This window comes from Lepisosteus platostomus, chromosome 24 (genome assembly GCF_059453375.1).
Source record: "Lepisosteus platostomus isolate fLepPlt1 chromosome 24, fLepPlt1.hap1, whole genome shotgun sequence".
Taxonomy (NCBI): Eukaryota; Metazoa; Chordata; class Actinopteri; order Semionotiformes; family Lepisosteidae; genus Lepisosteus; species Lepisosteus platostomus.
Genome location: NC_142634.1, coordinates 9,009,480 through 9,037,467, shown reverse-complemented (window position 1 = coordinate 9,037,467; position 27,988 = coordinate 9,009,480). Strand labels below are relative to the sequence as shown.

Here is a 27,988-nt window from a genome sequence, read left to right as displayed (position 1 = left end):
TCTTTCAGCAGAAAAACGGCTTCCCTTTTTAAAACGGTAATGTGAAAGGATGTGGCATGACCATGTGGGAGGGGGACCAACGCCCGAACTCTAATTGGTTAAAGTTTAAGGACGCTCCTACGGGGGCGGGGTTTATTCCACGTGGGGGCGGGGATTGAACTAAACTCGCGGGTTCTGAGGTCCTCTCTCGCGAGAAATGGCAATCAGCGCGCCAAGTTCTGTTCTATGAGAAGTTAAGATCGCGTTAGTGCTGATATTTTTTTGTTTACCGTATAACTGAGCTCGATTCATAATTATAACTGCTGCATTGGGGGGCATGCAGTCAGTTTGATTTCCCCCCCCCATTGGCAAACTCAGATCTTCAGAGGTGCGCATTTAAATTCTAAGATTAGAAGCCGAAGATCCAGTTCTTACTGTGTGCATGTGTTGTGTGACTGTCATCCCCAGCTGCATGCACAGTGTTCTATTAAAAACATTGGTTTCAAATAAGACATGGTTCTACAAAACAGCGGGAGGTTTAAAGCAGACCGGGGACAAGGAGGTGACCAGGAAAATCAGCAGTAAGTTAATTATTTCACTTTTTTATACTTCTGTGCGGGAGCAAAATAGCACAGTGGGAGAATTAAACATAAATGCAGTTTCACGGCGGTTCCTTTTTTAGAGGAATTTCCAAACTCACTGTAGTATGTTTAGTATAACAGGGTTTTTTGTGTGTCCTCTTCAAACTTTTATCCCCACTAGTGGCATAGTTGGGCAAATCATTTTTTTGACTTTTCCGACACGTTTATGCGCTGCATGCATGCTTTGGATCAGAGCTGAGCTCAAGCCTGTGACTGAAGAGCGTTCTTGGTACTGTCAGGTGCCGACTGTGGCGTTGTCACCTATGGTAGCCCTGAGACAGAGTTATTGCAATTCTCCGCAGGGATGAAACCACCTCCTTGTCAGCCCTCAAGCGCCTGGAGCGCAGCCAGTTTACCGACGAGATGGATGCTCGCTTCGGCTTCGAGAGGATGAAGGAGCCCGGGGAGAAGACGGGCTGGCTTATCAACATGCACCCGGTATGCCCGGGTTTAAGACTTGCTTAAGACTTGAGGCCATTTATTGTAGGAGCTGGGAGCTGTGAGGCATTGTATAACTGCTGTACCTGCGTTGTGGCCAAAGGGATCAGAAAACACCTATGTGGGCTTTTGGGGACTCTAATTAGCTACTAAAGTATGGGGCTGAATGGCAGCATCTATAATAATATAACCTTTCTTATATTGTTAGCTGTGTGTTACCAGTGAGTGTAAGCTCAAGTGAATATAAAGTTCTCTGGCCATAGAGCGAGTTACTATTGCAGAGTGCCAGACATGCCCAAAATAGGAGCATTTGTGACTTCAATCTAGAAACTCCTCATCCCTCATGAAGTTCTCTTAATTAGACCGTTAACTTTCTAATTATTATTATTTTATTTTTGTAATGACCTCGGATATATTTGGGCTAAGAATACAACATAGCAACATAGATGCTGATCTGTGTATATGCATGCAAGTTACTTGTTCACCTGCTGTGACTTGTGATTTACTCTGTGTGTCTGCAATGCCCTGTGTCTGTGCAGGCTGAAGTGCTGGATGAAGACAAGAGGATGATCAGTTGTGTAGACTATTATTTCATCCAGGAGGATGGCAGCAAATTCAAGGTGAGGACAGTGGCTACAGTATGTCCAGTAATCAAGAAGGTGTGAGAGATCATTGTATATAAACCACAAGGCTTGTGGTTCAAGGATCATTGTCTTTTTGGTGGTTAGAAATCCATAAAAGATTTCATTCTTCAGTTCTCTAAAGGGATTAAAGCATTAAATGGTAGACCTTTACAGTTTAATTTAGAAATGACAATGCCAGCGAGTTCACTGTCTTTTGTTGAGCTGCCAAGACATATTTATTTTCTTATTTTTGTAGCTGAAAGCATAGAAACATTTTCTCTAAATGTAAATACTGTACATTGTCTTGAATATATAATTCTGCCTTATTTGTTTGTGTGTAATTATTTTAGTTTAACATCTCATTCATTCCAGGTGGCGCTCCCATATAAACCCTATTTCTACATAGCGACTAAAAAGGTGAGTATATCTGTTGTTGAGTTTGTTTGTGGTGGGTCCTGGAGCTCCTTAATGCACAGAGCGATGAGGGAGTCAGGATTCCAAAAGTAAATTGCTGGGGCTAGCAGTCATTGATCTTATTTTTATTCCAGAAGCAGAATATCAGCTATCCATATTCCACACAAGCAGAGAACAGAAGGGAAGGAGACAGATATATTTTCACGCCTCTATAACAGTGCCTCGTTTTCACCGGAAAGCATGTCTGTCTGTCTTGTGAAACAGAACTGCGAGAGAGAGGTCATTTCCTTCCTGTCGAAGAAGTTCCAGGGGAAGATTGCGAAGCTGGAGATTGTTCTCAAGGAGGACTTGGATCTGGTGAGTCGCAAAAAGAAATCTGAAATCAAATGAAAATCAGGCGTTTGTCCTATCGACAAATATGTACTTGGCTTATGCAGGTTTATTCGCCTTTCTCAATGAGAAATGATGTGTTTTATGTATAATACATCTACAAAGGTCAGCAATGTTAGGGTTTTTTTCAACACGCCATCAGGTTTAATCATTCTGTAGAATTGCAGTGTTTTGATGTTTCACTGGTAGTGATGCAGTTTCTCAAGCTGTGCACGCAGTCAGTACAGCAGTGCAGCAGTGGGTCACTGTCTTGGTGTCGCACACCTCTCTTCATAGCCCAATCACTTGGTGGGGCTGAAGAGGAGCTATATCAGGCTGTCCTTCAACACTGTTGATGACCTCATCAAAGTGAAAAGGGAGATCTCGCCCGCCGTGCGCAAGAATCGGGAACGAGAGAAGTCCAATGACGCCTACACTGCCATGCTGTCGAGGTACTGATTATTAAAAAAAAACACTCGGAAGATCATATCCATATTCATTCACATATTATTAATGTTACTTTAAGACCTGGTGAAGCTGCAAAGCGATAAACCTCTCTGCTCCAGGGTCAGTTACAGTACTGTGTCATCTAACGTAAGATCTCTACCTCTCTGCAAACCTTCCTATTTGGACTGGTTTTTGTATTTGGTGAATCAGTAGACTCTTGTCTTTCAGTGCCCTATCGGGGGGCAGTGTGGTGGCCCCAGATGAAGATGGGGCTTCGAAGAAGATCACAGACCAGCTGGACAATATTGTGGACATGCGGGAGTATGACGTGCCCTATCATGTCCGTCTGTCCATCGACCTCAAGATCCATGTGGTAAGTGTTTGTGGTATGGCTGGAAAATGAGGCTGATGTCTGGACAAAAGTTAATAATAATTGCTTACACTTATGTTGCGCTTTTCAGGACACTCCACTCAAAGCGCTTTACAGGTAGTGGGGAACCCCTCCACCACCAGATGTGTGCAGCCCCACCTGGATGATGCAACGGCAGCTATAGTGCGCCAGTACACTCCCTACACACCAGCTAACAGTGGGGAGGAGAGCAGAGTGATGAAGCCAGTTCATAGACGGGGATTATTAGCGGGTTATGACTGGTAAAGGCCAGGGGGAAATTTGGCCAGGATGTGGAGTTAACACCCATACTCTTTTCGAGAAATGCCCTGGGATTTTTAATGACCACAGAGAGTCGGGACCTCAGTTTTACGTCTCACTTAAAGAACTGTGCCTTTTACAGTATAGTATCCACTCACTATATTGGGGCATTAGGACCCACACAGACCGCAGGGTGAGAGCCCCCTACTGGTCCCACTAACACCCCTTCCAGCATCAGCCTTAGTTTTTTCCAGGAGTCTCCCATCCAGGTACTGACCAGGCTCACACCTGCTGATCTTCAGTGGGCTGCCAGGTGTGAGTTGCAGGGTGATATGGCTGCTGGTAAGTTTTAAAAGCAAGTTCTGCTTGCTTTTAAAGCCGCAGTGCAGAGTGTGAGCATGTGGCTGGGCATGGAAAGCTGCTCCTTATACCATGATTTGTGTTTTTTAGGCTCACTGGTACAACGTGCGCTACCGTGGCAGTGCCTATCCCCCCGAGATCGTGCGCAGGGATGACCTGGTCGAGCGGCCGGTGAGTGTCGCTGAGACCACGGGGGCTGTCCTCCTCAGTGTCTGAAATTGCAAGCAAAGCAAAATATTAGACATTTCCCAGTCTTATCTGGGGCGTTGCGTTTCTGAAGGTGCTTGTATTTTTTTAAAACCACATGTTGTATTTGTGTGTGGAGATCTCTCGATTTTGAAAAAGACTGCGGCATGCTTTTCATTTGGTACGGAAGACAATTGAAAGCTTGTTTTTATATGTTGATGTTGTCATTTGAAGCTCATCGCATTTAGGGAAGATTAAGACCTTGGCTTAATAGTGGAAAAGGTCATTTGGAATGCTAACCTGCCCTGCCTTTTGCTGCTCCCTGTCACTTTGCAGGACCCTGTTGTGCTGGCCTTTGACATCGAGACCACCAAGCTGCCTCTGAAATTCCCCGATGCTGAGAGTGACCAGATCATGATGATCTCGTACATGATTGATGGACAGGTGTCTGTGATACTCCTCTCTGTAATAGTATTCCCAAAGAGAGGTGTTTCTGGAGTGCTTTTCCACAACTTAATGCAATAATGCAATATTTTTATTTATTTCTTCCAGTACATAGCTTAATTTCGCCTCTCATTTCATGTTGATTGTTTTGTTGCTAACTACTTCACAATGTGGGTTACATGAGTATTTTTGGTTCAGCAGTTAGTTTTAATATCTTCATCAGTTTTTTTTTATTTTCTTGTTATCGATTGCCTTATTTTGAGGCTTGTTAAGTGTTATTGTAAAAATAGTCTTTACTCCAAACTAGCCATCCTTTCTCTTGGAACGGTTTAGCAACTGTTAAACCCCAAACCAGTGTGTACTGTGACTAAGCGTGAGGCTTTGTTTGTGTGGCAGGGATACCTGATAACAAACAGGGAAATTGTCTCCGAGGATATTGAGGACTTTGAGTTCACCCCCAAACCAGAGTACGAGGGACCCTTCACCGTGTTTAATGAGCCTGATGAGGTGAGAGGATTAACCTCGGAGCGGTCAGAGACGTAGGGGTAGGTAGATGGCAGTCGATCAATTGCTGCTTTCTGGTTTCAGGCCAGTTTGATCCAGAGGTGGTTTGAGCACATCCACGAGACCAAGCCCAACATCTTTGTCACCTACAACGGAGACTTCTTTGACTGGTGAGTCAACGCCCTGTGGAGCTCCTTGTGCCTGCTGCAGGCATCGCGCCCCTGAGCTGTCCGACAGCTTGTCGAACCAAACCGTGCGGACGGAACGGTCCGTTCCCATCAGCTCACGGCTTTGTGATTTTCATTCTGTCCCCCCTCCCTCCTTCCTCCCAGGCCCTTTGTGGAGACCCGGGCGGCCCATCACGGGCTCAACATGCACCGCGAGATCGGCTTTCAGAAGGACAGCCAAGGGGAGTACAAGGCCAGCCAGGCCATCCACATGGACTGCCTCAGGTGGGCCGGGGGGCGGCCGTGATCTGTGTGCCTCTCAGCAGTGAGATACTGCAGGTGTTCTTTGCTTTTCAAGCACCAATTTGTCCTCGGGGGGGCTGCAGTTAAATTTGATTTTCCTTGTAAAGGATATTTTTTTTTCCTTGTTACTTTTAACGTATTATAGGCTTAGGGTGCGGCAGCATTTTTTTGACAAGGGAATACTTATTAACCTTACAGGGCTCTGTTCCCTGAGGACTGGAGCCGGTTCCTTTACTTTAGTGTCCTGGGATAGATTTCTGGCTCATCAGAAATGGCAGAATGTGGAATCTTGCAGTGATGTGGGCATCCCCGCCGCTAGAGAAGATTTCGCGTGTTTAACCGCGGGATAAAGAGACGCATGTTCCGAAAGCCCCTTTTAATCTCCTCCCTATGATCTGGCGCTGCATCTCAGGTGGGTGAAGCGCGACAGCTACCTGCCCGTGGGGAGCCACAACCTAAAGGCGGCGGCGAAGGCCAAGCTGGGGTACGACCCCGTGGAGCTGGATCCAGAGGAGATGTGCCGCATGGCCACCGAGGAGCCTCAGGTAATGAGTGGGGGGGGCCCGGCTTGGGCTGCCTCTTCAGAGGTCCGTCCTCTAGTCCAGAAAACGCAGATGTCATCTGCTCCTAGTGCAAAGATGTGCATTTTTTTTTTTACATATCCCTGTGTAGCTAGGGAACTCCGGGCACTTAACTGTAAAGATCAATCATACGGAGAATGATTTTTTAAAAGTTTGTCGTTGAGATGGATATGTGTTGGGTGGAAAGTGGAATTCCAGGTATTTCTTGTCGCCTGGCTCTTCTGAGTTTAACTAGACGTTTCCCAGTCTCGTCAGACTCCGGTTGGCGTCCAGCTGAAATTGGCTGGTGGCGAGGTTACTAACTGCACTCTGCTGGTTTGCTCCAGACTCTGGCCACATACTCGGTGTCGGATGCTGTCGCCACTTACTACCTCTACATGAAGTATGTCCACCCCTTCATCTTCGCTCTGTGCACCATCATCCCCATGGAACCAGACGAGGTTTGGAAATCTGCTTGTTGCCTCTTCAGTGCCGTTGTCTGTGTGGGCCTTCATAGGAGTGAAAAGTGACGGAAATGTATTTTTAGGAACATTAAGACCCTCGAAGAGGATATTTTAAGGATGATTATGAGTGGGAGGGGCTTATCTAGCTATTAGCTACTTGCTTGAAAGAAACTTCTGGAAAACGGGTGTTCTGCAAAATGAGCACAGTGGACAGAAGGATCAAGTTACGTAGAGAGGAGATGCGAAATGTGGTTTCAGTGTCTGATGGCCGTGCAAAATGGGGGAATCGACGTGTTCTCTGGTGTCCGTGTGTGGCAGGTGCTCCGGAAGGGCTCTGGGACGCTCTGCGAGGCTCTGCTCATGGTCCAGGCCTTCCACGCCAACATCGTCTTCCCCAACAAGCAGGAGCAGGTCTTCAACAAGCTGACGGACGACGGGCACGTGCTGGACTCCGAGACGTACGTGGGGGGCCACGTGGAGGCCCTGGAGTCGGGCGTCTTTCGCAGCGACATCCCCTGTCGCTTCAAAATGGTACGGGCCTGCTCCCGCCCTCTTCCCCCACCGCGTGTGAGATGTAGGCATTTTAACTGAGGCTGTCCCAATATAGTGGGTCAAATCTCTGCATACGCATTTCAAACCCCAAAACGGAAGAAAAGCACAAGTAATTGCTTCTTTAGAGTGTCTGAAGTACATTGTTGTTGAAAAGATTGCATATTCGTTACCCAGTGCTTCTTCATTTGATGTTGAGCTTTTAGTTATCCCTGGAAGGCTTCACCTCCCTGTTGTTAGCCAGGGTCTGGAAATCCACTGACGCTGTTTGTGTCTTCAGAACCCAGCGGCCTTTGACTTCCTGCTGCAGAGAGTGGAGCACACCCTGCGCCATGCCATTGAAGAGGAGGAGAAGATCCCCCTGGAGCAGGTCCTTAATTTCAGTGAGGTCAGTGTCTCAGCACAGGACTGACAGCCATCCCCTATCGGTGTTCTTCAGTTCATTCTCAAAACTCTCTCTTCTCCTTGAATTCCGAACATCAGAAAGGATGAAGTTGTCTTGGAACACTGAATGTCATTTAATGGGCTCGTTTCAACTAATGAATTGAGCAGTGAATGGTGCTCTCAGTTGAATCCAGGATCATTTTGCCAAGCTCATGTCAATCTTCAGAACAGTTCTGCCATTTACAGTATTATGTGCACACAAGGGAGATACTGCAAAGCTCTATTCCTTTATATGGGCCTGAAATCGTTGTCTTTCAGGTGTGTGAGGATATCAAGAAGAAGCTGATCTCCCTGAAGGAGGTGCCAAACAGGATTGAGTGTCCTCTCATTTACCATCTGGATGTGGGTGCCATGTACCCCAACATCATCCTCACCAACCGGTTGCAGGTAGGTGGTGCTGCTGGTTCGGACCACTCTCTCTGTGGGGAGAATGCGGGTGAGCAGCCATTCATCTTTCTCACATACTGCAAGCTCCACAGCCAAGTAAAAGAAATTCAGCGCCCGTTGGAGAAGAGGCACTTCGCCACGAGCTGCAGATGCCCAGGGAGCCACAGGGGGCGCTGTTTCCCTGCAAGCTGAGAAAGCCCTGGCCGGCAGTTCCCAGCCCAATCCCTGGCGATGCTGAACTCTTTGTGTGCCTCTGCTGGGGGAGTCCCCGGCGCACCTATCCAGTCATGCAGCCCTCAAGCTCACGACAGTGTTTGTATCTTTCAGTGCGTTTCCTTCAGGAAAGTGGGTCCTTAGGGCTAAATGGGTTTTTGTTTCACGTGGCATCTCGTGTCTTTCCTAGCCCTCGGCTATGGTGGATGAGGCCACTTGTGCTGCCTGCGACTTCAACAAACCGGGAGCCAACTGCCAGAGGAAGATGACTTGGCAGTGGAGAGGGGAGTTCAGTGAGTATCCTGGGCTGCTAGTGGGTGGACTCCCAGCAAAATGGCCGTCGCTTGTTGCCGCGGCGCCCAGAGCCTAACCCCGTGTGGGTGCCTGTGTTTCGCAGTGCCGGCCAGCCGCAGCGAGTTCCACCGCATCCAGCAGCAGCTGGAGTCGGAGAAGTTCCCCCCGCTCTTCCCCAACGGGCGGCCACAGGCCTTCCACGAGCTGAACCGCGAGGAGCAGGCGCGCCACGAGAAGAAACGCCTGGCTGGTGAGGCCCGCACGCTCGGCCCAGCTTCTTCCCGTCTGTTGGACGCCATTACAGGGGAGCTGTAATAGCAACGCTATTTTAAAGTCTCAGGGTTAGAAAAAATCAGTGTACATTTCAGGCCACAATAAAAGTAAAATGCTCACAGTAACCTCCCAATTTACAAAATCACAAAATGAACAAAATGTATTTTGCCAGACCAGGGATTTGCAACAATATGGTGAATATACAGTACTTTCACAATTTTGTGCTTAATTTGAAAAATGTTCTATACCATCAATTAATGTTTTTTGTTACTGAGATTTAATAACTGGTCTGAAACATTGGGACTGCAGCTCCCCTTTAATTAATCGGGTAATTCATGGAAGTTAATTCCATTAATCTCTATTTTCTAGATGTGGCATTAAAAGCTGTTCATTTTGATATTGCTACATCAGTCATTTTTTCGATGCCCATGTCATCCCCAGACTACTGCCGAAAGGCTTACAAGAAGGTCCACTTGACCCGACTGGAGGAGCGGGTCACCACCATCTGCCAGCGAGAGAATTCTTTCTATGTGGACACAGTTCGCGCCTTTCGAGATCGCCGATACGAGTTCAAAGGGCTGCACAAGGTACAGAGACTGCATCCGTCAGTGGCGAGACTCTGCTTGTGTGGCAGTATCAGCAGATTGGTATCGGAGACGGGCTTTACCCAAAACTGATTTATATATTAATCTGTTATTTTATTAATTTAAGTTTATGAAGAGAAAAGTAAAATGCTCTTAAATTGCGGGAATGCTTTCTTAAAAGTTTTCAGAAGTCTGAAAAGGACTCGCTGTCCCTGTGTGAATGTACCTGTATATGCTGATGTTATTAGGCTGTGAAATGATTGATTTATGACCAGACGTGCATGGTCATATTATATTATATTATATTAGCAATAATATTGGTTTATTAAATAAAAGTATTAGTTTTATACATTTTTCACAGATGATGGGTAAGATGGGGCGGAGCAGTGGCTCTGTGGCTAAGGATCTGTGCCCGTGGCTGGAAGGTTGCCGGTTCAAATCCCACAGCCGGCAGAGGAATCCTACTCTGTTGGGCCCCTGAGCAAGGCCCTTAACCCCAACTGCTCCAAGGGCACCATATAAATGGCTGATCCTGCACTCTGACCCCAAGCTTTTCTCCCTGTCTGTGTGTCTGTGTCTCATGGAGAGCAAGCTGGGGTATGTGAAAGACGAATTCCTAATTCAATTTCCTAAAGAAATTGTATATGGCTAATAAAGTGATCTTATCTTAGAAACATTCATAGAATAATTCAACTTCAAGCAGTGACTCAAGAATTCAGTGGAAAAAGACATTTGTGCACAGCAACGCAAAACTTTGCACAGCGTGCGCCTTGAACGCTACCGATATTCAATTTGTTAGTGGCATTTGACTGTTTGGGAGACAGATTCTCATCAGTGTTGTCTTAGATTCTGCCGTCTAGCGTGTCTGGACATGACTTTGCTGTCCTGTCAGGCCAAAAGCCTAGATCAAGAATTCAGGCTTCTTACTGCTTTTTTTCCCCTACTGTGCGGGACTTTCACAAATCCCAACAGGCCATGAAGGCTTAAACAAGTGATCCATTGTGCCGTTTCTCCCATATCCATGGATATCGGGAGGAAGGTTCTGTCCTGCAGCTCAGACAGCGTGTTAACCCGTGTGGGTGTGGGCTGTCTCTCACTCCGCTGTCCCCTGCCGCAGGTCTGGAAGAAGAAGCTGTCGGCGGCGCAGGAGTGCGGGGACGCGGCCGAGGTGAAGCGCTGCAAGAACATGGAGATCCTGTACGAGTCCCTGCAGCTCGCCCACAAGTGCATCCTCAACTCCTTCTACGGCTACGTCATGCGCAAGGGGTACGACGCCCTGGAGGCAGGAGATCCGGAGTTAAACGCATATTTCTAAAACAAGCGGTCATACATATCCACCCGAGCTGAGTTTGCCATTGTTTTAAGGCATTCCGTCTGGTAGGGATTCCTGTACATGAGGCAATAATACTGATCGTTGAAATGGAAAAACCCTTTTTCTAAATTCTCTGGAAATTCCATCCACTCCTTTCCTGGAAAAAAGGGCGATACGGATATTTTACATATGGAAATGGAAAGTCGCTTTCGGAGTTTCAAAGACCTGAGTTATGATTCCTACTTTCAGCATAAAGATGAATTTATGTGCTGCATTGCTTTCTTATCGGGTGATGCTATTCTTCGGTTTGTCCAACAGGGCGCGCTGGTACTCCATGGAGATGGCTGGGATCGTGTGCTACACTGGCGCCAATATCATCACGCAGGCCAGGGAGCTGATCGAACAGATCGGGTGAGGGCCGGGGTCTGCCCACAGGCTGGGAGAAATAGGGCCTCAAGCACCTGTAGGTTCAGCAAAGTGTTAAGTTACAGTTGTTCCAGCACTTGCTTAAACATGTTTAAACAATCCACAAAAAAAGGATTTTATCTAACATGCTTGTTAGGAAGTATAAAGTGATGCACGTCTGTAGCCAGGAGGAGGTAAAGAAACATGAAGTGACAGGACTGTATTCTGTTAATGAAGCTCCAGTGCAGCTGGACTCCTTGTAAAGTAAACTGTGTCTGTGAGGCAGCCGGCCCTTGGAGCTGGACACCGATGGGATCTGGTGCGTGCTTCCCAACACCTTCCCCGAGAACTTCGTCATCAGATCCAGCAATGAGAAGAAGCCCAAGGTCACCATCTCGTACCCAGGGGCAATGCTCAACATCATGGTGAAGGTGAGGCTTGTCTGTACAGTCACGGCTCTAGAGCATGTTTGGTCTCCCAGAGTCCGGATACTAGTGGCTACTTGAGACAATGTGTAAGTCCTAGTTCCTTTTACGTGGATGGATGTATTATCCTAAAATTGGAGAAACCAACACCTTTCTGCCAGTTTTTTTCCATGGCAGAAATCAACAGCTGTTATTTTTGCCCCAAAATGGCTGCCTTTCACTTACTCTCTTTTTCTTCTGATAAAAGGATCAACCAATATTGTTTGAGTTCTGGTATGTGGCTTGTGGATTAAAGGGGAACTGCACTCCCAATTTCTCTGACCGGTTATTGAATAAATTCATTGATGTTAGAGAAAAGTTTTACAAATGTTAAATTAAGCACAAACATCACTTGTGAAGTGATGCGGCCCCTTCCTGCTCACTAGTCACTGTAATGACTAATGGACTGTGATGTACGAGCCAATAAGTGCAGGTTGTGCAGAAGACCCTTCACTGCAGAAATGATCCAACGTGATATATAAGCAGAGTATTTGACTAGTAGTATTTGTTGGCAAAACTGGCTCGAAATCGAGAGAGTATTTCTATTGGATTAAAAGTGATGTATTCACAAGCCTGCGTGTTTACAGTATATTAGGGCCTTTTCATGTCACCACGTTTTGTTGCCTCGTTCTGAATCACAGAACATGGCGCTGCGCATACCTGGAAATTTCGGTTATGTTGTGATGTAAATGGGAGGTTTTACAAGTTACTGTGTGCATTTTACTTTTGCTGTGGCTTGAAACGCACTCGTCAAAATCCATGTGCAGCTCCCCTATAAAGCCCATCCAATGTTGCAGGCTGGTGAAACACGGGGTTTTTCACTTTACCAGCCTCTCTCTCTGCCTGTCTGCTTGGTCTTCAGGAGGGCTTTACCAATCACCAGTACCAGGAGCTTACAGATCCCGCCACACTCACTTACGAGACCCGATCTGAGAACAGCATCTTTTTTGAAGTGGACGGCCCTTACCTTGCCATGATCCTGCCTGCCTCCAAAGAGGAGGGCAAGAAGCTGAAGAAGAGGTAGGGGACCAGGGGTGACCTGGGCAGGGATGGAGCCCTGCTGGGACTGATTCTTTCTAACCCCAAAATTTAAAAATAGGGTTGCTGTTCCCCTTTTTAAGTCAGGTGGACAGATAGAGATTCACTGAGATATGTGATTTGACCAGGGGTGCCTAAATGTTTGCACAAGGGAGCTGTAGTTGGTGAGGACTTTAAGGCTGTGCTGCCAAATGTCACGCTGGCAGTGTGTGCACGTCCTCCCGAATGAGCTCTTTAGCCATGCCACCCCTCTCCCCTGCAGGTATGCGGTGTTTAATGAGGACGGCTCCCTGGCGGAGCTGAAGGGCTTCGAAGTGAAGCGCCGGGGGGAGCTGCAGCTCATCAAGATCTTCCAGTCCTCTGTGTTTGAGGCCTTCCTCAAGGGCACCACACTGGAGGAGGTCTACGCCTCTGTGGCCAAGGTGGCCGACTACTGGCTGGACGTGCTGTACAGCAAGGTATCTCCCTATAGCTCCCGACAGCCTGAGTGGGCCATCGCCGTCCCTTTCAGATGCTGACCTGATAGGTGGCAGAGCTTTTTGCTTCCTTTACAACACTACAATACGGGCCCCTTCACCCCGAGATTTCTGAATTGTGAACGATTGTTTAAGGGTCCGAAAAACGACAGCGCTGTGACAGCAGCTCTCGCACGTAGGCAGCTAACATGCCGGACGCAGAGCTGTTCGAGCTGATCTCGGAGAACCGCTCCATGTCCAGGAAGCTGGAGGATTACGGCGAGCAGAAGTCCACCTCCATCAGCACGGCCAAGCGGCTGGCCGAGTTCCTGGGGGACCAGATGGTGAAGGACGCTGGGCTGAGCTGCCGCTACGTCATCTCGCGCAAACCGGAGGGATCCCCGGTCACCGAGAGGTGAGCGCAAGACTGGACCCCGCTCTCGTTGCCACTGGTGCAGGATGGGGACTGCAGGAAAAGTCTCATGCATGTATAGGCAACAATGGCTGGGGCTGTCCGGCGAGTCTCCAGGAGTTCGCGGAAGCAGGGAGGGTTTTTCACCAGCGACGCCTTGTGATTCCTATGTCGCGATGTCTCTGGCAGGGCTATCCCCTTGGCCATCTTCCAGGCAGAGCCGAGCGTGAAGAAGCACTTCCTGCGCAAGTGGCTGAAGATGCCAGCCCTGCATGACCTGGACATCCGCACAGTAAGTCTCCTCCTCTGACACCTGTTACAGCCTGACGGTGGCAAGTGGAATTCTGTGTAATGTCCGTCCTTAGCGTAGAATTCAGGAATCTGGCGAATAACATGACTGATTCCAAGAAGGGTTTTGCTGTCGGTCAAAACTAAATGTTTCAGGACCTTCGTCATCACGTCTGGTAACAAAATGGCAAATTTTCATAGCCATTCTGTTTAAGCTTGGCAAACTGCTCCATTTTTCATCTCCTCCCTGTCTCGGCACCCATGACTTTTCATGGACGGATAACTGGTCTTTCTTTACAGATTCTGGACTGGAATTACTACATTGAGAGACTTGGCAGCGCCATCCAGAAAATCATCACCATCCCAGCTGCCCTGCAGCAGGTACCAGCCTCAAGAGCTCTTCTATTGCTCTAGCCTTGTCTTGTGTGGCTGGGGCATCGGAACAGGTTCAGATGGCTTTCTTGTGCCGTCAGGTGACGTTCCCAATACATCTCCTGTCAGAAAAGCCAGCTGTCAGCTTGAGTGGGAGAAGTGAACGTGTTGTGCGTCTGTGGCAGTTTGCACTTCATGACCTTTGCCCTTTGACCCCTCAGGTGAAAAATCCTGTACCCAGGGTGCGGCATCCGGACTGGCTGCACAAGAAGCTGCTGGAGAAAAATGATATCTACAAACAGAAGAAGATCAGCGAGCTTTTCACCAGCGAGGGCAAGAGACAGGTACACTGTTGTTAGACCAGCTGTCCAGCCTGGTCTATGAAGGTTGCAGTGCATTTTCAGCATATTGTGAGCAAAGGATGATGAATTGTGTTTTCCAATCATTGTATGCAGAGTTTTTAATAACTCTTTTGCTTATTTACTGTGCTGTGCAGGGAAATTGGCGTTCTTGTATCATTCAACTTCCCTTGCTTGTTTCAGGTGGTTTCTAACCAGCTGGCAGTTGGAAGCAGCCAGTGCTCAGAAGTTGGGGAGATAGGCGACCTGGAGGACTTTGGGGTGAAGCGGGGACCCCTGCAGCCGGCCATTCCCATCAGCACCAAGCGCAAGCGGGTGTCCCTGGGGGCGGATAGCCAGGCCGAGTCCCAGGAGCTGGAGCTCACCCAGTCCTGGAGGGAGATCCTTGGGCCACCGCCACCCATGGGCAAAACGAAGGCATGCCGCTTTTTCCAAAAGATTTAGAATCGCCCTTGATTTTCGCTATACCTGCCCACTCCTGGACTAGCCAGGGGTGTGTTGTCTGCGTCTTGGCTCGTAACTACAAGCCTACGACAGGCACGCAGGGGAGAACCAGAACGTGCGGACTCCTTAGGGCAATCAGCCCTGTGCTGGAGGTGCGATTGGAGGACAGACCCATCCCTCAGTGTTTATTACCACATATCTTATGGATTTTTTTTATTTTGTAGTGTTGGACAGAACCCTTAAAATGCACGTTACTCCTATTAGCATTTTATAGACCTTTTGCTGTTTTTTTTTTTCTTGGAAAGTTTATCCTACCATGTTGCATAGTGGAATGGGCTGTATTTCCACTGCTGGCTGCCTGAATTGCCCCACAGGGCTGATTTTGAACAGAATTGGAGCTTTGAAGCTCGGTGCTGCAGTTCAGATCTATAAGAGGGGCGGAATGGCAGTTTTAGGTGGGTTACGCTGCCCCGCAGTGGGGCGGGTGGGGCTCCCCGGCGGGGTCTGTGCTAGACCGTATCGGACCAGCGCTCTCCGAGGCCTGAACCCAGGCGTGTGCTCGGCGTTGCAGGAGGAGAGGCTGGTGTGGCTGCGGTACCACAAGAAGAAGTGGGAGCTGCAGGCGCGGCAGAGGAAGGAGCGCAGGAAGAAACGGCGGCTGGATGACGGCGGGGCCCAGCCAGCGGGAGGGGGCGTGATCAGGGGCGGGCCGACCACCGGCCTGGGCAGCTTCCTCCGCAGGACCGCGCGGAGCATCCTGGACATGCCCTGGCAGATCGTACAGGTGAGCGAGCAGGATTTAAGGCTGTCACACGGCAAAGATTCCCAGGATGCAGGAGAGCTTGAGGATGGGACTCCTGGACAGATTTTAGCTGCGGTTCTTATGGGCTTGGCCCACATGGACGTTGGGTGACCTGGTGTTTCCAGTCCCTGAGCTGTTGAAGTTGCACAAGCCCAGAGAGCTCCAGTTCAAGATCTGGATCGATGTTCTTGTAGCGGAGTGGCACTATGTGACAGACCTGCTTGTTCTTCCTTGCTTCCCAAGATTGCGGAGACCAGTCACCCAGGCTTACACAAGCTGTGGGCGGTGATCGGCAGCGACCTGCACTGCATGAAGCTCAACATCCCCCGCGTCTTTTACGTCAACCAGCGGGTTCCCAAGCAGGAGGAGGGGCCCATGTATAAGAAGGTGAGTGGTTCCACCAGCTGCATCAAAGTAATTCATCAACAAGGGAAATTATTTTTTCTCCTTCAATGCCATCATCTTATTTTATAACATGCAACACACTTCAGAAGAAATGTTCATACTGGCTTCATGGGTCAGATTATATGTTTTTGCAGGAATGGAGCATTACACAGTTTTGAAACGCCTTGCTGAGAGGCTTAGTGAACCATGATTGCTAAAAAAAACAAAGTGCAGTGTCTGGTGGGTTTGCGCCTTGGCCTGTTCGAAGCGAAAAGGTCTGGTGTCCCTTAAAGCCTGTTTGGGGTCCTGCAGGTCAACCGCATGCTGCCACGCTCCAATATGGTGTACCACCTGTACCAGTATTCGGTGCCTGAGGACATGTACCAAGAGCACATCAACGAGATCAACGCAGATCTCTCTGCCCCCGACATTGAAGGCGTCTATGAGACTCAGGTCAGTCCCATGGATTCAGGTTTATGGGTAAAACCAGCCTACAGCTCAAAGAAGAGAATAATACCAAAAGTGGCACTCAGGCCAAAGTCTAGACTGGGCAGACTTTTCAAGGGATTGTTCCTTTGAAGGGATTGTGTGTAAGAAACATAAAGCCAAGTGGAAGGGAAAGTTCTTGCAAGGATTAGCAAAGATGAGATATACCTGGGACAATCCACAGCCATCCCTTACAGTCTAGTAGGCCACTATAATAGAAGCTTAAATTGTGGTAACACACTGCTGGGGTGGTGGTATATGGGATCACCTGGAATGTGCAAAAGCCCTTTGGGTATAATTGCTAATGTAAAAAAAAAATAAAACACTTAGCATTAGCGAACCGGTTTGTAAGCTACTACAGCAGTGAGAGTTGAGCATGGGTGCGCTCTCCCCCAGGTTCCCCTCCTCTTCCGGGCACTGGTGCAGCTGGGCTGCGTGTGTATGGTCAATAAGCAGCTGGCGAGGGACCTGGCCAACCGCGAAGCCGACACCTTTGACCTGGACCACCTGGAGATGAGGTCGCTGGCCCAGTTCAGCTACCTGGAGCCTGGTATGTCTGCGCTAGTTACTGTTCCAGAGGTGCCTCTTCAAAATGGGAATGGAGAGTGTTTCCCCTTTCACGAGTTAAATTTTATCTGCTAGAGCTGTTACTACATGTCTGCTTGTATTAATGTCTGAAGATGCTTTTTTCCCCAAATGTGCCTGCTGTGTTATGGGCAAGTAAATGCTGGGCTTCCCCAATAATGACACGATAACATTAGTTAGATTCTCTTCCTTCTGACCAAAGCCATGCCTTCTTCATTAGTCTTTTTTTTTCATCTTGCATGCAAAATGTATACAATACTCCGCCTTCAGAGCAGCTGTTTTGACATGTTCCCTCAGGGAGTGTGCGCCACATCTACATGTACCACCACAGCCAGGGCCACAAGGCTCTCTTCGGTCTTTTCATCCCCTCCCAGCGGAAGGCCAGCGTCTTCGTCCTGGATACGGTGAGTGCGGGACTCTGCTAACAGGCTGCCAGGAGTCAACAGGAGCTCTGCAGCACAACGATGTAAAAAACCACTGACCGCGATCTTGGAGAAACCATTCAGAGACAGGATACTGTTGTTCATTTACTTTACTTAAGGATCAGTCTCCCTATCTTCAAAGCCTCCCGTTTTGACCTTTCCAAAATACACTTTTGTTTCCTTATGAAAGCAGCGGGAAGTGCTTAGGTTGCTCTGTGCTGCCCCCCTCCCGCAGGTCCGCAGTAACCAGATGCCGAATCTCGGCACGCTGTATTCCGTCGAGCGTTCTGCTCTGCTGGAGAAGATGGGCGAGGAGCTCCTCCCCCCGGAGAAGCACAACTTCGAGGTGCGAGCCGAAAATGACCCCAAGGCCATCTACCGCGCCCTTCAGAGAACTCTGCTCAACTACAAGGTATCGTCTGCGTTTGTCGGCTTCCGCTGCCTGTCGGCGTGTTTGCACGGTAAGCCGGACCCATCGTCTCTTCCTCCGCCTTGTGCGCTCAGGACGAGCGGCGCGGACCCACGCTGATCGCGGTCCAGTCCAACTGGGAGCTGCGGAGGCTGGCAGCTGGGCTGTCTGTCCTGGAGGACTTCCCCGTGGTGCCAGTCCACGTCATTGACGAGATCAACTACAACGTGCTGGACTGGCAGCGCCACGGGGCCCGCAGGATGATCCGGCACTACCTCAACCTGGACAGCTGCCTCTCGCAGGCCTTTGACATGGCCAGGTACCCAAAGACACTCGGTCTGTAGCCCCGCTAGGAGCTGCTTCATAACAAGCTGGGTCCTAATTAAAGGGGAGCTGCAGCGCTCTTTATATTTTGGGGTTAGAAAGAATCAGCTTTGAGTGCATTTCAAACCACAATTAAAGTAAAACATTCACAGTAACTTGTAAAACCTCCAATTTATGTCAGAAATAGACGAAATTTCCAGGTATGCACAGCGCCATGTTCTGGGGTTCAGAATTAGGTAACAAAACTTCCAATGATGTGATACAGGCTTGTGAATTCATCTCTTTTAATCCAATAGAAATATTGCTCTAAGTTTCTAGCGTGTTTTACTGACAAATACTACTTGTAAGCTTAAGCGTGCAGATCACGTACTGTAGGAACATTTCTGCGATGAAATGTCTGCTGCACAACCTGTACTTATTCACTCTTGCATCACATTAGTGGTTACAAAGATTAGTGAGAAGGGAGGGGCCACATGTTGCAATTCGTGGGAACTCAAATGCGAGTTTGGGATAACATGGCATCTTGCAGCGCTTTCACAAATTTCACGATTTTGTGCTTAATCTGAAATTTGTAAAAAACTCATTGACGTTCTAGAAAATTATTTTGTTACTGAGATTTAATAACAGGTTAATAAATTGGAATTGCAGTTCCCCTTTAATTCTGTTGAAGGCTGATATTAAACTTTTATTTTTGCCATGCATCAGGGAAGACTTAATATCAAAGAGGATCTTGTTTAAAATATTTTGATAACGGTCTTAGTTTGTAACCATAAGTCTAATGAAGACCATTACCATACCATTTCTGTGATGGGTTTTAAATTTAGAACACATTGCACACTGGCTTTATATAGTAGGTCAGATTATACAGTATTTTTTTGTAGGAATGCAGAATTCCAGTTTTGAAACAGCTTGATGTTAAAATACAAAATCTCATGATTTTAACATTTTAATTTTTTAATGAGACCTTGAGATGTCTGTGTAGAAGAGTGAATATTGCTGATGTCCCTGATCTCTCACTCTCTCTCAGGTACTATCACTTGCCGGTGGGAAACCTTCCTGAAGACGTGTCCATTTTCGGCTCCGACCTCTTCTTCGCTCGACACCTCCGTCGACACAACCACCTGCTGTGGCTCTCCCCTTCTGCTCGGCCGGACCTGGGGGGCAAGGAGGCCGACGACAGCAGGCTGGTGATGGAGAACGAGGAGCGGAGCTCCGTGGAGATCAACGCCCCTGGCTGCTATTCCACAGGTCCAGGAGAGGCCGAACGAATGAGTCAGAATACAGTCAGCTCCATCACACTCACGCCAAGCTCTCTTTTTGAAATGCCTGTCCCCAGGCAGATGTTAAACAGGCAAAGCCTTTTTGAAATGGGAGGAAAAAGTATGGGGCCCCAGTATGTCTAGCTGTGACAGAGGGCTTTTTTGACAGTGTGTTTCTGGGTATATTCAGATGCTGCAGCGGAGAGTGGCAGTAACAAAGGGCCTGTGTCTTGTGTGTGCAGTGTGCGTGGAGCTGGACCTGCAGAGCCTGGCTGTGAACACCATCCTGCAGTCCCAGCACGTCAATGACATGGAGGGCGGCGCCAGCCTGGGCGTCAGCTTCGATGTCATCCAGCAGGCCTCCCTGGAGGATATGATGTCTGGGAACCAGGGTGCCAGCTCCCTGGCCAGCTACGACGAGACGGCACTCTGCTCCAACACATTCAGGTAAACCAGCAAGAGGCTGTTCGAATTACTCGTGTCTGTAACAGTGCCCTTGTTGAGCTGAACAGTCTGTTTTCCAAAGGAGTTCAGTACACTGACAGCGGTTCGAATCTGGAGGTGATAAGGCTTGAATATCCATTCTGCTAGTCAGTGGGATTGACAATTAACTCCGACAGAGTTTAAATTCTTTTATACCCATAGATTAATGAAAGCGGGTTGCAAATGAGAAATCTTGGGAACATTTTTTGTAAACCCATTTTTTTTTAAAGAACAGCACAGTTTCCCAGTCTCCCAGAATTCCCTGTGCCCCTTTGGCCATAGTTGTAGCCCCCTCAAACGTTTCAACCATGGGACCCCTAAAATCCAGACAGCCAGGACGGAAGAAGGGTGTGGTAATGGTTTGATGGAACTGGCTCCTGCCCTCAAACCCTCCACTCCCCTGGTACTGTGTGTTCAAGCAGTATATAATGTCCGTCCAGTACAGGACCTGCTGACGTCAGGGGAGCGAGACTGTAAGCACAGGACTGATGTTTTTCTAGCTGTCGGGAGACCATCCAATTGGGCCTGTTTTTACTGTAGTGAAAAGCCAAGACTAGAGTTACCATTTCACAAGGATTCTAGGTAATAACAAGGAATATCTTTGCTTTGAACAGTGGACAAAAAGGAACATCCATACATTTTCTAACTGGAGTCTGAGCCTATTGTAACAATGCAGGTCTGGGAGCTGCGGTAGACGGGCACCAGCATGAGATCAGCCTGGCAGGTGTACAGGCCGTCTTTTAAATGTGTTTGGGAGTGCAAGAGTAAGAAAAAAAAAGTGCTTTAAGAGCAAAGAAAAAAAATAATGGTCTTTGGGGAACAGAGCAGGGCGCCTGGGCTGTACTGCTCTCAGCGAGGGTTTGGCTGAACACCCGTGCAGCCGTGTGAGGAATTCTCATAGCTGAGCCGAAATCGGTCTCGGCTACAGCCGCTAATGCAGTCACCGCGCTGTCACATGGCTGTGGAAGGGTAAGATAAAGAGAGAAAAATAACTGTGGGATTACAGCGGTGCTTTTAGAAAAAAATGCTCCCCTGTGCCACAGTATCCTGGCAATAAGTGAGCGCTAGGCAGAGGACACTCACACCAGGGCCAGTTTAACCTACCAGTGTGTTTCTGGACTGTGGGAGGATACAGGAGCCCACACAAACCTGGGGCGAACAGAGAACTCCACGCAAATAGCATCCCAGGTCTGGTATTGAACTCGGGGCTCCAGTACCGTGAGGTAGGAATATTAAACACTGCGCCACCGTGCCGCCCCAAAGAAGACATCTTTGTACCATTTCTTGAATTTTTATGCATGTAGTTCTAGTTTCAGTACAGCCAAGTGATCAATGAAATGTTCCCTTTAAGTAGGTGAATTCTTTTGTTTGTTTGATCTCTGCACACATGCACACCGAGTTGTCTTGAAGTGTTTGGCACGGTTCTGCGCTCACAGGCTGTGGCGGGGTGGGGTTTCTGCAGGATTCTGAAGAGCATGGTAGTGAGCTGGGTGAAGGAGATCACGCAGTATCACAACGTCTACGCTGACAACCAAGTGATGCATTTCTACCGCTGGCTGCGCTCCCCCAGTTCCTTGCTGTATGACCCAGCACTCCACCGCACGCTGCACAACATGATGAAGAAGGTCTTCCTGCAGTGAGTCCAGCTTGCAGTTTGCTTTACTGGATTAGCACTCTTAGATTCTCAATTCTTCTCTACTGTTCTTAATTCAAATGCTTGCCAACTGTTGGCTACACACACCTGGCGTTTTTGTTTCCTTGTTTTTTTTTAAGTTACAGTAGTTTCGAGTGCATTTATTTTTAAACACTTCTGCCATTTCCACATGGAGTACAGAATTCACGCGCAATAAATATGGATTGTGCCTGAAGCTGTGACAGTGTGAGACAAAACAGAGTGGGGTGTTAATTGAAACAAAGAGTTAATACAAATAGAAAATGAAGAGTCGCATAAAAAAACGTTCATTTCTGCTCCCTGCTTGGAACACCGACACAGAAAATGAGCTCTCAATTCTTTTTTTTTTAATTTTCTCATGAAAATAATCAATATTTGAAATCGGAACTCCAGGGCCCCATTTTCCCACCTGCCGTTTTAAAAGGCAGTCATGACTCTCTCGCCTCGGTCTTTTTCAGGCTCGTAGCCGAGTTTAAGCGTCTGGGCTCCTCTGTCGCTTATGGCAACTTCAACCGGATCATCCTCTGTACCAAGAAGCGCAGGATCGACGATGCCATTGCGTATGTGGAGTACATCACTAACAGGTAATTCCCCAGCCCATACTTGCTTCTCGGGGTCTTGGAGCCCTCTGGGATGTCTGGAGGTAAAATGTCGATGGTCTTACCCGAGAACAGATGCCTTGTACCCCGCTTGTCTCTGCGAGTTTCCTTCCTGAAGTGTTTTTTTCTCTTTGCTTCTCGTTTCCCCCCCCCCGCTGCTCAGCATCCATTCGCGGGAGATTTTCCACTCCTTGTCCATGACTTTCTCGCGCTGCTGGGAGTTCCTGCTGTGGATGGACTTGGCTAACTATGGGGGAGTGAAGGGCAAACTGCCGGCCAGCGTTCTTTACGGACAGGTATGAGGAAACCGCCGCGTCGCGCAGTTTGTAGTGTGTGACCTGCTGGGATATCGGTTATCAGAAGTAGCCAGTTGTGCCACTACCTGTAAACCACTTTGAGTGCAATAGCGCTACATAAGTGCAAGACATTATTAGTTGCCGAGCTGCGTTGGGATTTTTTGCCTCTCCTACACGATACGTAGTGCAGACGCTTTTTTCATGCTGCAGTCAAAAGCTGATTGTTTTGCTTTCTTGGGTCTGGTTCCTTTCTTGTTCTAAAACGCGTTCAACACGATACTGATGGGGGCGGAGGTGCGGGTGTGGAGACGGATTGCGATATTTGCGCTGTTTTCAGGAGGGCGCCGCGAAGGTGGCGGAGAAAGCGGATGGAGAGGAGGACAGTGAGGATGAGGCAGGACCGTCGGAAGAGGAGGAGGAAGAAGAGGGCGAATTGGACAACGTAGAGGATCTCATTGAGAGCAATTGGAACATCATGCAATACCTCCCCCAGAATGCCTCTTGCCAGAAATATTTCCTAATGATCGTCTCAGGTAGGCCTGGCCCAGCTGTGCAACATCTGTATAGCTTGCAACACTGACACCTACAGGCAGCGCTGCCAAACAGCTAGCTTTTTAGAATCAGTGAAGTACATAATTACAGTACTGGCACATATATGCTTCAGCTTACTCCATATTTAATGTTAAATATAAAGGTTTTTAAATGTAATAAATACAATAAGTTTGCAAAAACAACTATTGAATGATTTAAATATACATGCAATTACATTTTTGCAGTTTATTGCTTGAGAAATAATAGCAAGGAGAAATCTGCGCTATTAAATTTCATCTAATAAAGTATCAGATATATTGGATCTCTGTGGGGTGTTCAGTTTTACAATTAGCCGACACCATTTAAATTTTAAGCACCGCAGTCTGACATTAAGTCCCCCATGGGGTGGGGAACCTTCACCAGGGCCGTCTGCCCATCTGCCCTTGAAATTCCTAGAGTCAAGTGGCATTCCATTTTGAGGCTAAGCACAGCTCCATGTTGAAGCCAGTTGTGAATGCATGTAATTTTCCGAAGGCTAGAAGAGGTCTTTGTGATTTATGATTCTAAACTTGATTTGTAATATGAATTTCCTTATTAGTGTCCCATTTAATGTTATTTCAGTGCATGTTCACACACAGGGCTGTACATAATGCATAGTGCAGTTTTTTTTCTCAACTTTAGCTTGAATGAATTTAGAGAAAAGGCACCATTTTTTTTTTGATGATCACTATAACAAGCAATATGTCAGCACTTAGGATTGGATTTCCTTGTAAATAGTGTACATTTATCGAGTGTAGTTTATCGAAATTGTCTGTGCAATGCCTTGGAAGTCTTTAAATTGTCTGTCCATAAAAAGTGTGAGAACCTGAATTTCATGCTGGTCTCTTCTGCTGTTTCTCCCTCTGAATGCTGTCAGCCTACATCGCCGCTGTCTATCACAGCATGAGGGAGGAGCTTCGCCGCAATGCTCCAGGAGCCACGCCCATCAAGAGGAGGGGCAGCAGCCAGGTTTCCCAGGAGGCCGCAGGAGATGCAAATGCCCTGCCTGGTGAGTGCTTCTGCTGGGCTAGGCTCAGAGCATTCAGCTTCACTGTGCGAGATGGGCACAAGGTAATAGGTCCAAAGAGAGCAGGGGGAGGTTTGCAGAGAAGATGCTCAAGTAGGTGGCTGCGTCAGCATGCATTGGCTGCAAAGGAAGAGGGTAAAAGTTTATTCTGTGCGGAAAGGAAAAGAAAAGAGAGGCAACGTTTCAGCTGTGGAGCCTTCTTCCGGTGTGTGCTTAGAGATGGGCGGATGAGAGTGGAGTAATTGTATTGTAAGCATTGTTTTGCTGTTTTGAAGCTTAGGAGTAATTAATAAGGCCAAAGATTCAAAATGCTGCAGACATAAGAACGTAGTCTAAATACCTGTCATCCTGTTAACTCTTGTATTATAAAGCCCCTCTTTGTACAGAAGATCTACTCAAAAGATGTACTCCAAAATCTTGTGATGCCTTTAAGATTCTCTTCTTTTAAAGTCTCGCTGGTCACTCTAGACCGTCATTTCTGTATTTGGAATTGGTAAGTTGTCCTGAGTTTTTTTTTAAGGCAGTGGCAGTTTTGACAATGCATGTTCTTCCCTCTTGCCCCTAGGAATGATCACCTTCTCCCAGGAGTATGTCTCCAGTGAGCTGACCCAAAGCTTCTTTACCATCACCCAGAAGATCCAGAAGAAAGTGACGGGCACCAGAAACGTCACCCAGCCCTCCGACATGTTCCCTGTGCTGCCAGGTTCCCACCTGCCCCTGAACAACCCTGCATTAGAGTTCATCAAATACGTCTGCCAGGTAGGTAACTGCCAGAAAATGTAGGATAATGGCCTACTGGTGGATATGAGGTTTTTTACCTGATGGTTCAATCACACTTCAAAAATATATGTGCATTTATTTAATACAACATGTTGTGGTGTTTTAATGTAAGTAAATACTTGGAATAGCTTTTTAAGCAATTGCGCTGTTGTCAGTTCAATACTTGCTCGTTCCCAGGTGCTTTCTCTGGACTCCAACATCACCAACCAGGTGAATAAACTTAAGAGGGACCTCCTGCGCCTGGTGGACGTGGGCGAGTTTGCGGAAGATGCCCAGTTCAGAGATCCCTGCCAGTCTTACATCCTCCCTGAGGTCATCTGCCGACAATGTAACTTTTGCCGAGACCTGGACCTCTGCAAGGACTCGTCTGTGGCACAGGTTGGCCTCTTATCTTTCTTTCTAAAGCTTATCTTTCTTTTAATTCTGCTTTAAAAACAGATTAAGAGACAGAGTGGGATATTCTTGCACTTTCTTCCCCCCTCTCTCTGCCACTTTTTGGGGGTTTCTGCATTCTCTGTCCCTGTCCCTTCTCGTGTCTGTCTTGCTCTGACACCTTTCTCTCTCCCCAGGATGGCTCTGTGCTGCCACAGTGGTTCTGCTCCAACTGCCAGGCTCAGTACGAGACAGAGGGGATTGAAATGGCTCTAGTGGAGGCACTGCAGAAAAAACTGATGACCTACACCCTGCAGGACCTGGTCAGTCTACCTGTGCGCTCCTTCCCAGATACCCCTTCTCAGCACATCCAGTCATCCCTTTCCTGGGCATTTAGAACACCTCTGGGTGAAGTCTCCCTCATTACAGGGTGTATTTGTTTTCCCTGTAGGTTTGTAACAAGTGTAAAGGAGTAAAGGAAGCCAACATGCCTGTCTACTGTAGCTGTGCTGGAGACTTCACTCTCACTCTGTCCACAAAGGTGAGTCTCAGACCAATGTGATGCAAGAGGTGTTAGTGGACCCAGTAGGGGGCGCTCACCCCGCAGTCTGTGTGGGTCCTAATGCCCCCAGTATAGTGACAGGGACTCTATACTGTAAAAAGCACTTTGAGTGGAGTGTTCAGAAAAGCACTATATAAGTGAATTATTCGAAATTATGAACAAGAAAGGAAGTTTTCAATGCAAAGCCCAAAGTAAAAAAAAAAAAAAAAAAAACTGGAGGGCTTCAAAGTTGAGGAGGACATTCCAAACTTAATTCAGTTTAGGTTGAATTTATATTAAATTTTAATCACATCTCCGTGAATGTATATACACCCAAGTCTGCTATTTCCGACTGGTGTTAAGAATTAGCAAGGTGGGGTGTATTACCATCCCCATGCAGAGTCCTGCACCCGATAACCTGGAGACTGCAGGTGCAAATCTGGACTGAGCCCCACACTCGGGTGTGTGCGAGATCGGGCTCAAAGGTGGGCGGGCGAGGCGAGCGTCAGGCGCGGCGTTTGTAGCTTCAGGCTGCGATGCAAGAAACACATTTGTCGATTCCGAAACAGGCGGACATAGCCAAAACGCCTTGGCGGTTCTGAATTTCCATCAAAGGAGATCTGTAAGGGGAAAAAACGTGAGCACGGGCCAGTGGAGGTAACAGCGTCGTGAAGCATGTTCTCTTTCTTTTGTCCCCAAGAGTTTTTCCGAGCAGATCGGCGTGTTCCGGAACATCGCTGCTCACTACAGCATGGCCTTCCTGCAGGAGACGGTCGACTGGGTGCTGAGGATGAGCCCCCAGCTGGGAAAAGCATCTTAAGCAGGAGGCCTGTGCAGACAGCCAGACCTGTGGGAGGGCGGACTCTCTCTCCTCTTGGTTCCGCCTCTTCCAATGGCGTGATCAGCGCTGCAGGAGCTGTTTTGGTTGCACAGACGTTGAGCACTCCTCAGACGGACACTTTTTCCCTCCTACGACTGTGCCTTCTTCAGTACCAGGCAGCCCTGCATACTGCAGCTGGATTAGAAATAGTTCCCACCTTTCCAGGAAAGAACATTTTCAAGAAGTGAAAAAAAATATTCAAATCTAGTTTTTTTTGTGACCAGAATGTCAGGTATTGCAGACACCTGTTTTCATAGCATTCTGGAAAGTTTGTGCATCTTCATAATTTTTTTGTGACGCTGCTTGTTGCCATACACAGAGGACCAAATCAGTGTCTTTAGGTAAAAAAAACTTCAGGTTCAAATCACAAAGCAAATATACTTTGCAGGAAAGCAAATCTGAGATGGAATGATGGTCATGGTACACTTACTGAAAAAGTATATATTTATAAAAATGACATTTAATTAAATGTTTTCTCTTGAAGTCTGTAACATGGTATTGCTGCTTTAGGTAGTTTCTGGCCAGATCTCCGTTCAGTAAGTTTTATATTTAAAATTCAACAATTCTGTGCAGAAATAAGATATTTTGATCAGCAGTTATGTCAAGTATTGTAAAGATTCTTTAAAAGATTTATAGTCATTTTTGTGCTCAAATTCTGATCTCTCCTGATGGGGGTGGAGGATATCCTTTTTTTCCTTAATAAAGATTGCAAAACATGTACAGGCAGGATAAAAATCCAGTGGTGGGAGTAGAGCTCAGCAATGTGATATTTATGATCTGTATTAATGTTTGTTTTATTTGTTCCAATAAATGTATTTGTACAGTACATTATTTTTTTTAACTTTACATTTTATAAACAAGCATTGATTGGAGAAGGTAACAAATTGTTCAAAACTGAACTTTAGGTATAAAATAGCAATGAAACCAAGCCTTGAATCGCCAAATGCAGATTAAGTACCCTCTTTAAATACACCAAATGATATGACAAGACAATACAATAAATACATTCATTTGATCATTCAATTCATGTATATTTAATAAAAAAACATCCCCACACTTAAGTCAGATTTTACATTTTAGTGTAGGAATGCAACAACTACCACTTCAGTATGTTTTATTCTGTTGAGTGATGTGTTGGGATTTAGTTTCAAAGGGCAAATAAAGCTTCTCACCTATATAGTACTGATATAAGTATCGTCCTTTGCTAGGAGTAGGGAAAACTGGGGATGAAGAGAAGAGAAATTCTAATGCACTGC

At 47.3% G+C, this 27,988-nt stretch overlaps 1 protein-coding gene across 1 annotated transcript; it reads left to right on the top strand.

Moving 5' to 3' along the window:
- Positions 1 to 181: 181 nt before the first annotated feature.
- Positions 182 to 27,558, top strand: pole (polymerase (DNA directed), epsilon). Its single transcript, XM_088618771.1, has 49 exons — positions 182 to 560; positions 923 to 1,058; positions 1,598 to 1,678; positions 2,054 to 2,098; positions 2,360 to 2,452; positions 2,762 to 2,916; positions 3,140 to 3,284; positions 4,011 to 4,091; positions 4,443 to 4,550; positions 4,947 to 5,057; positions 5,139 to 5,224; positions 5,387 to 5,506; positions 5,937 to 6,069; positions 6,432 to 6,545; positions 6,867 to 7,079; positions 7,378 to 7,485; positions 7,800 to 7,928; positions 8,332 to 8,434; positions 8,539 to 8,685; positions 9,150 to 9,295; positions 10,410 to 10,558; positions 10,923 to 11,015; positions 11,296 to 11,440; positions 12,336 to 12,493; positions 12,774 to 12,969; positions 13,167 to 13,381; positions 13,568 to 13,670; positions 13,967 to 14,047; positions 14,260 to 14,382; positions 14,581 to 14,814; positions 15,413 to 15,625; positions 15,887 to 16,030; positions 16,340 to 16,480; positions 16,910 to 17,063; positions 17,396 to 17,502; positions 17,756 to 17,932; positions 18,025 to 18,248; positions 19,281 to 19,501; positions 19,755 to 19,959; positions 21,458 to 21,631; positions 22,126 to 22,251; positions 22,430 to 22,562; positions 22,900 to 23,095; positions 24,010 to 24,141; positions 24,725 to 24,918; positions 25,117 to 25,317; positions 25,509 to 25,634; positions 25,763 to 25,852; positions 26,553 to 27,558. The coding sequence occupies exons 1-49, from the start codon at positions 493 to 495 to the stop codon at positions 26,670 to 26,672; spliced, it is 6,897 nt and encodes a 2,298-aa protein (XP_088474897.1). The 5' UTR covers positions 182 to 492; the 3' UTR covers positions 26,673 to 27,558.
- Positions 27,559 to 27,988: the final 430 nt, after the last annotated feature.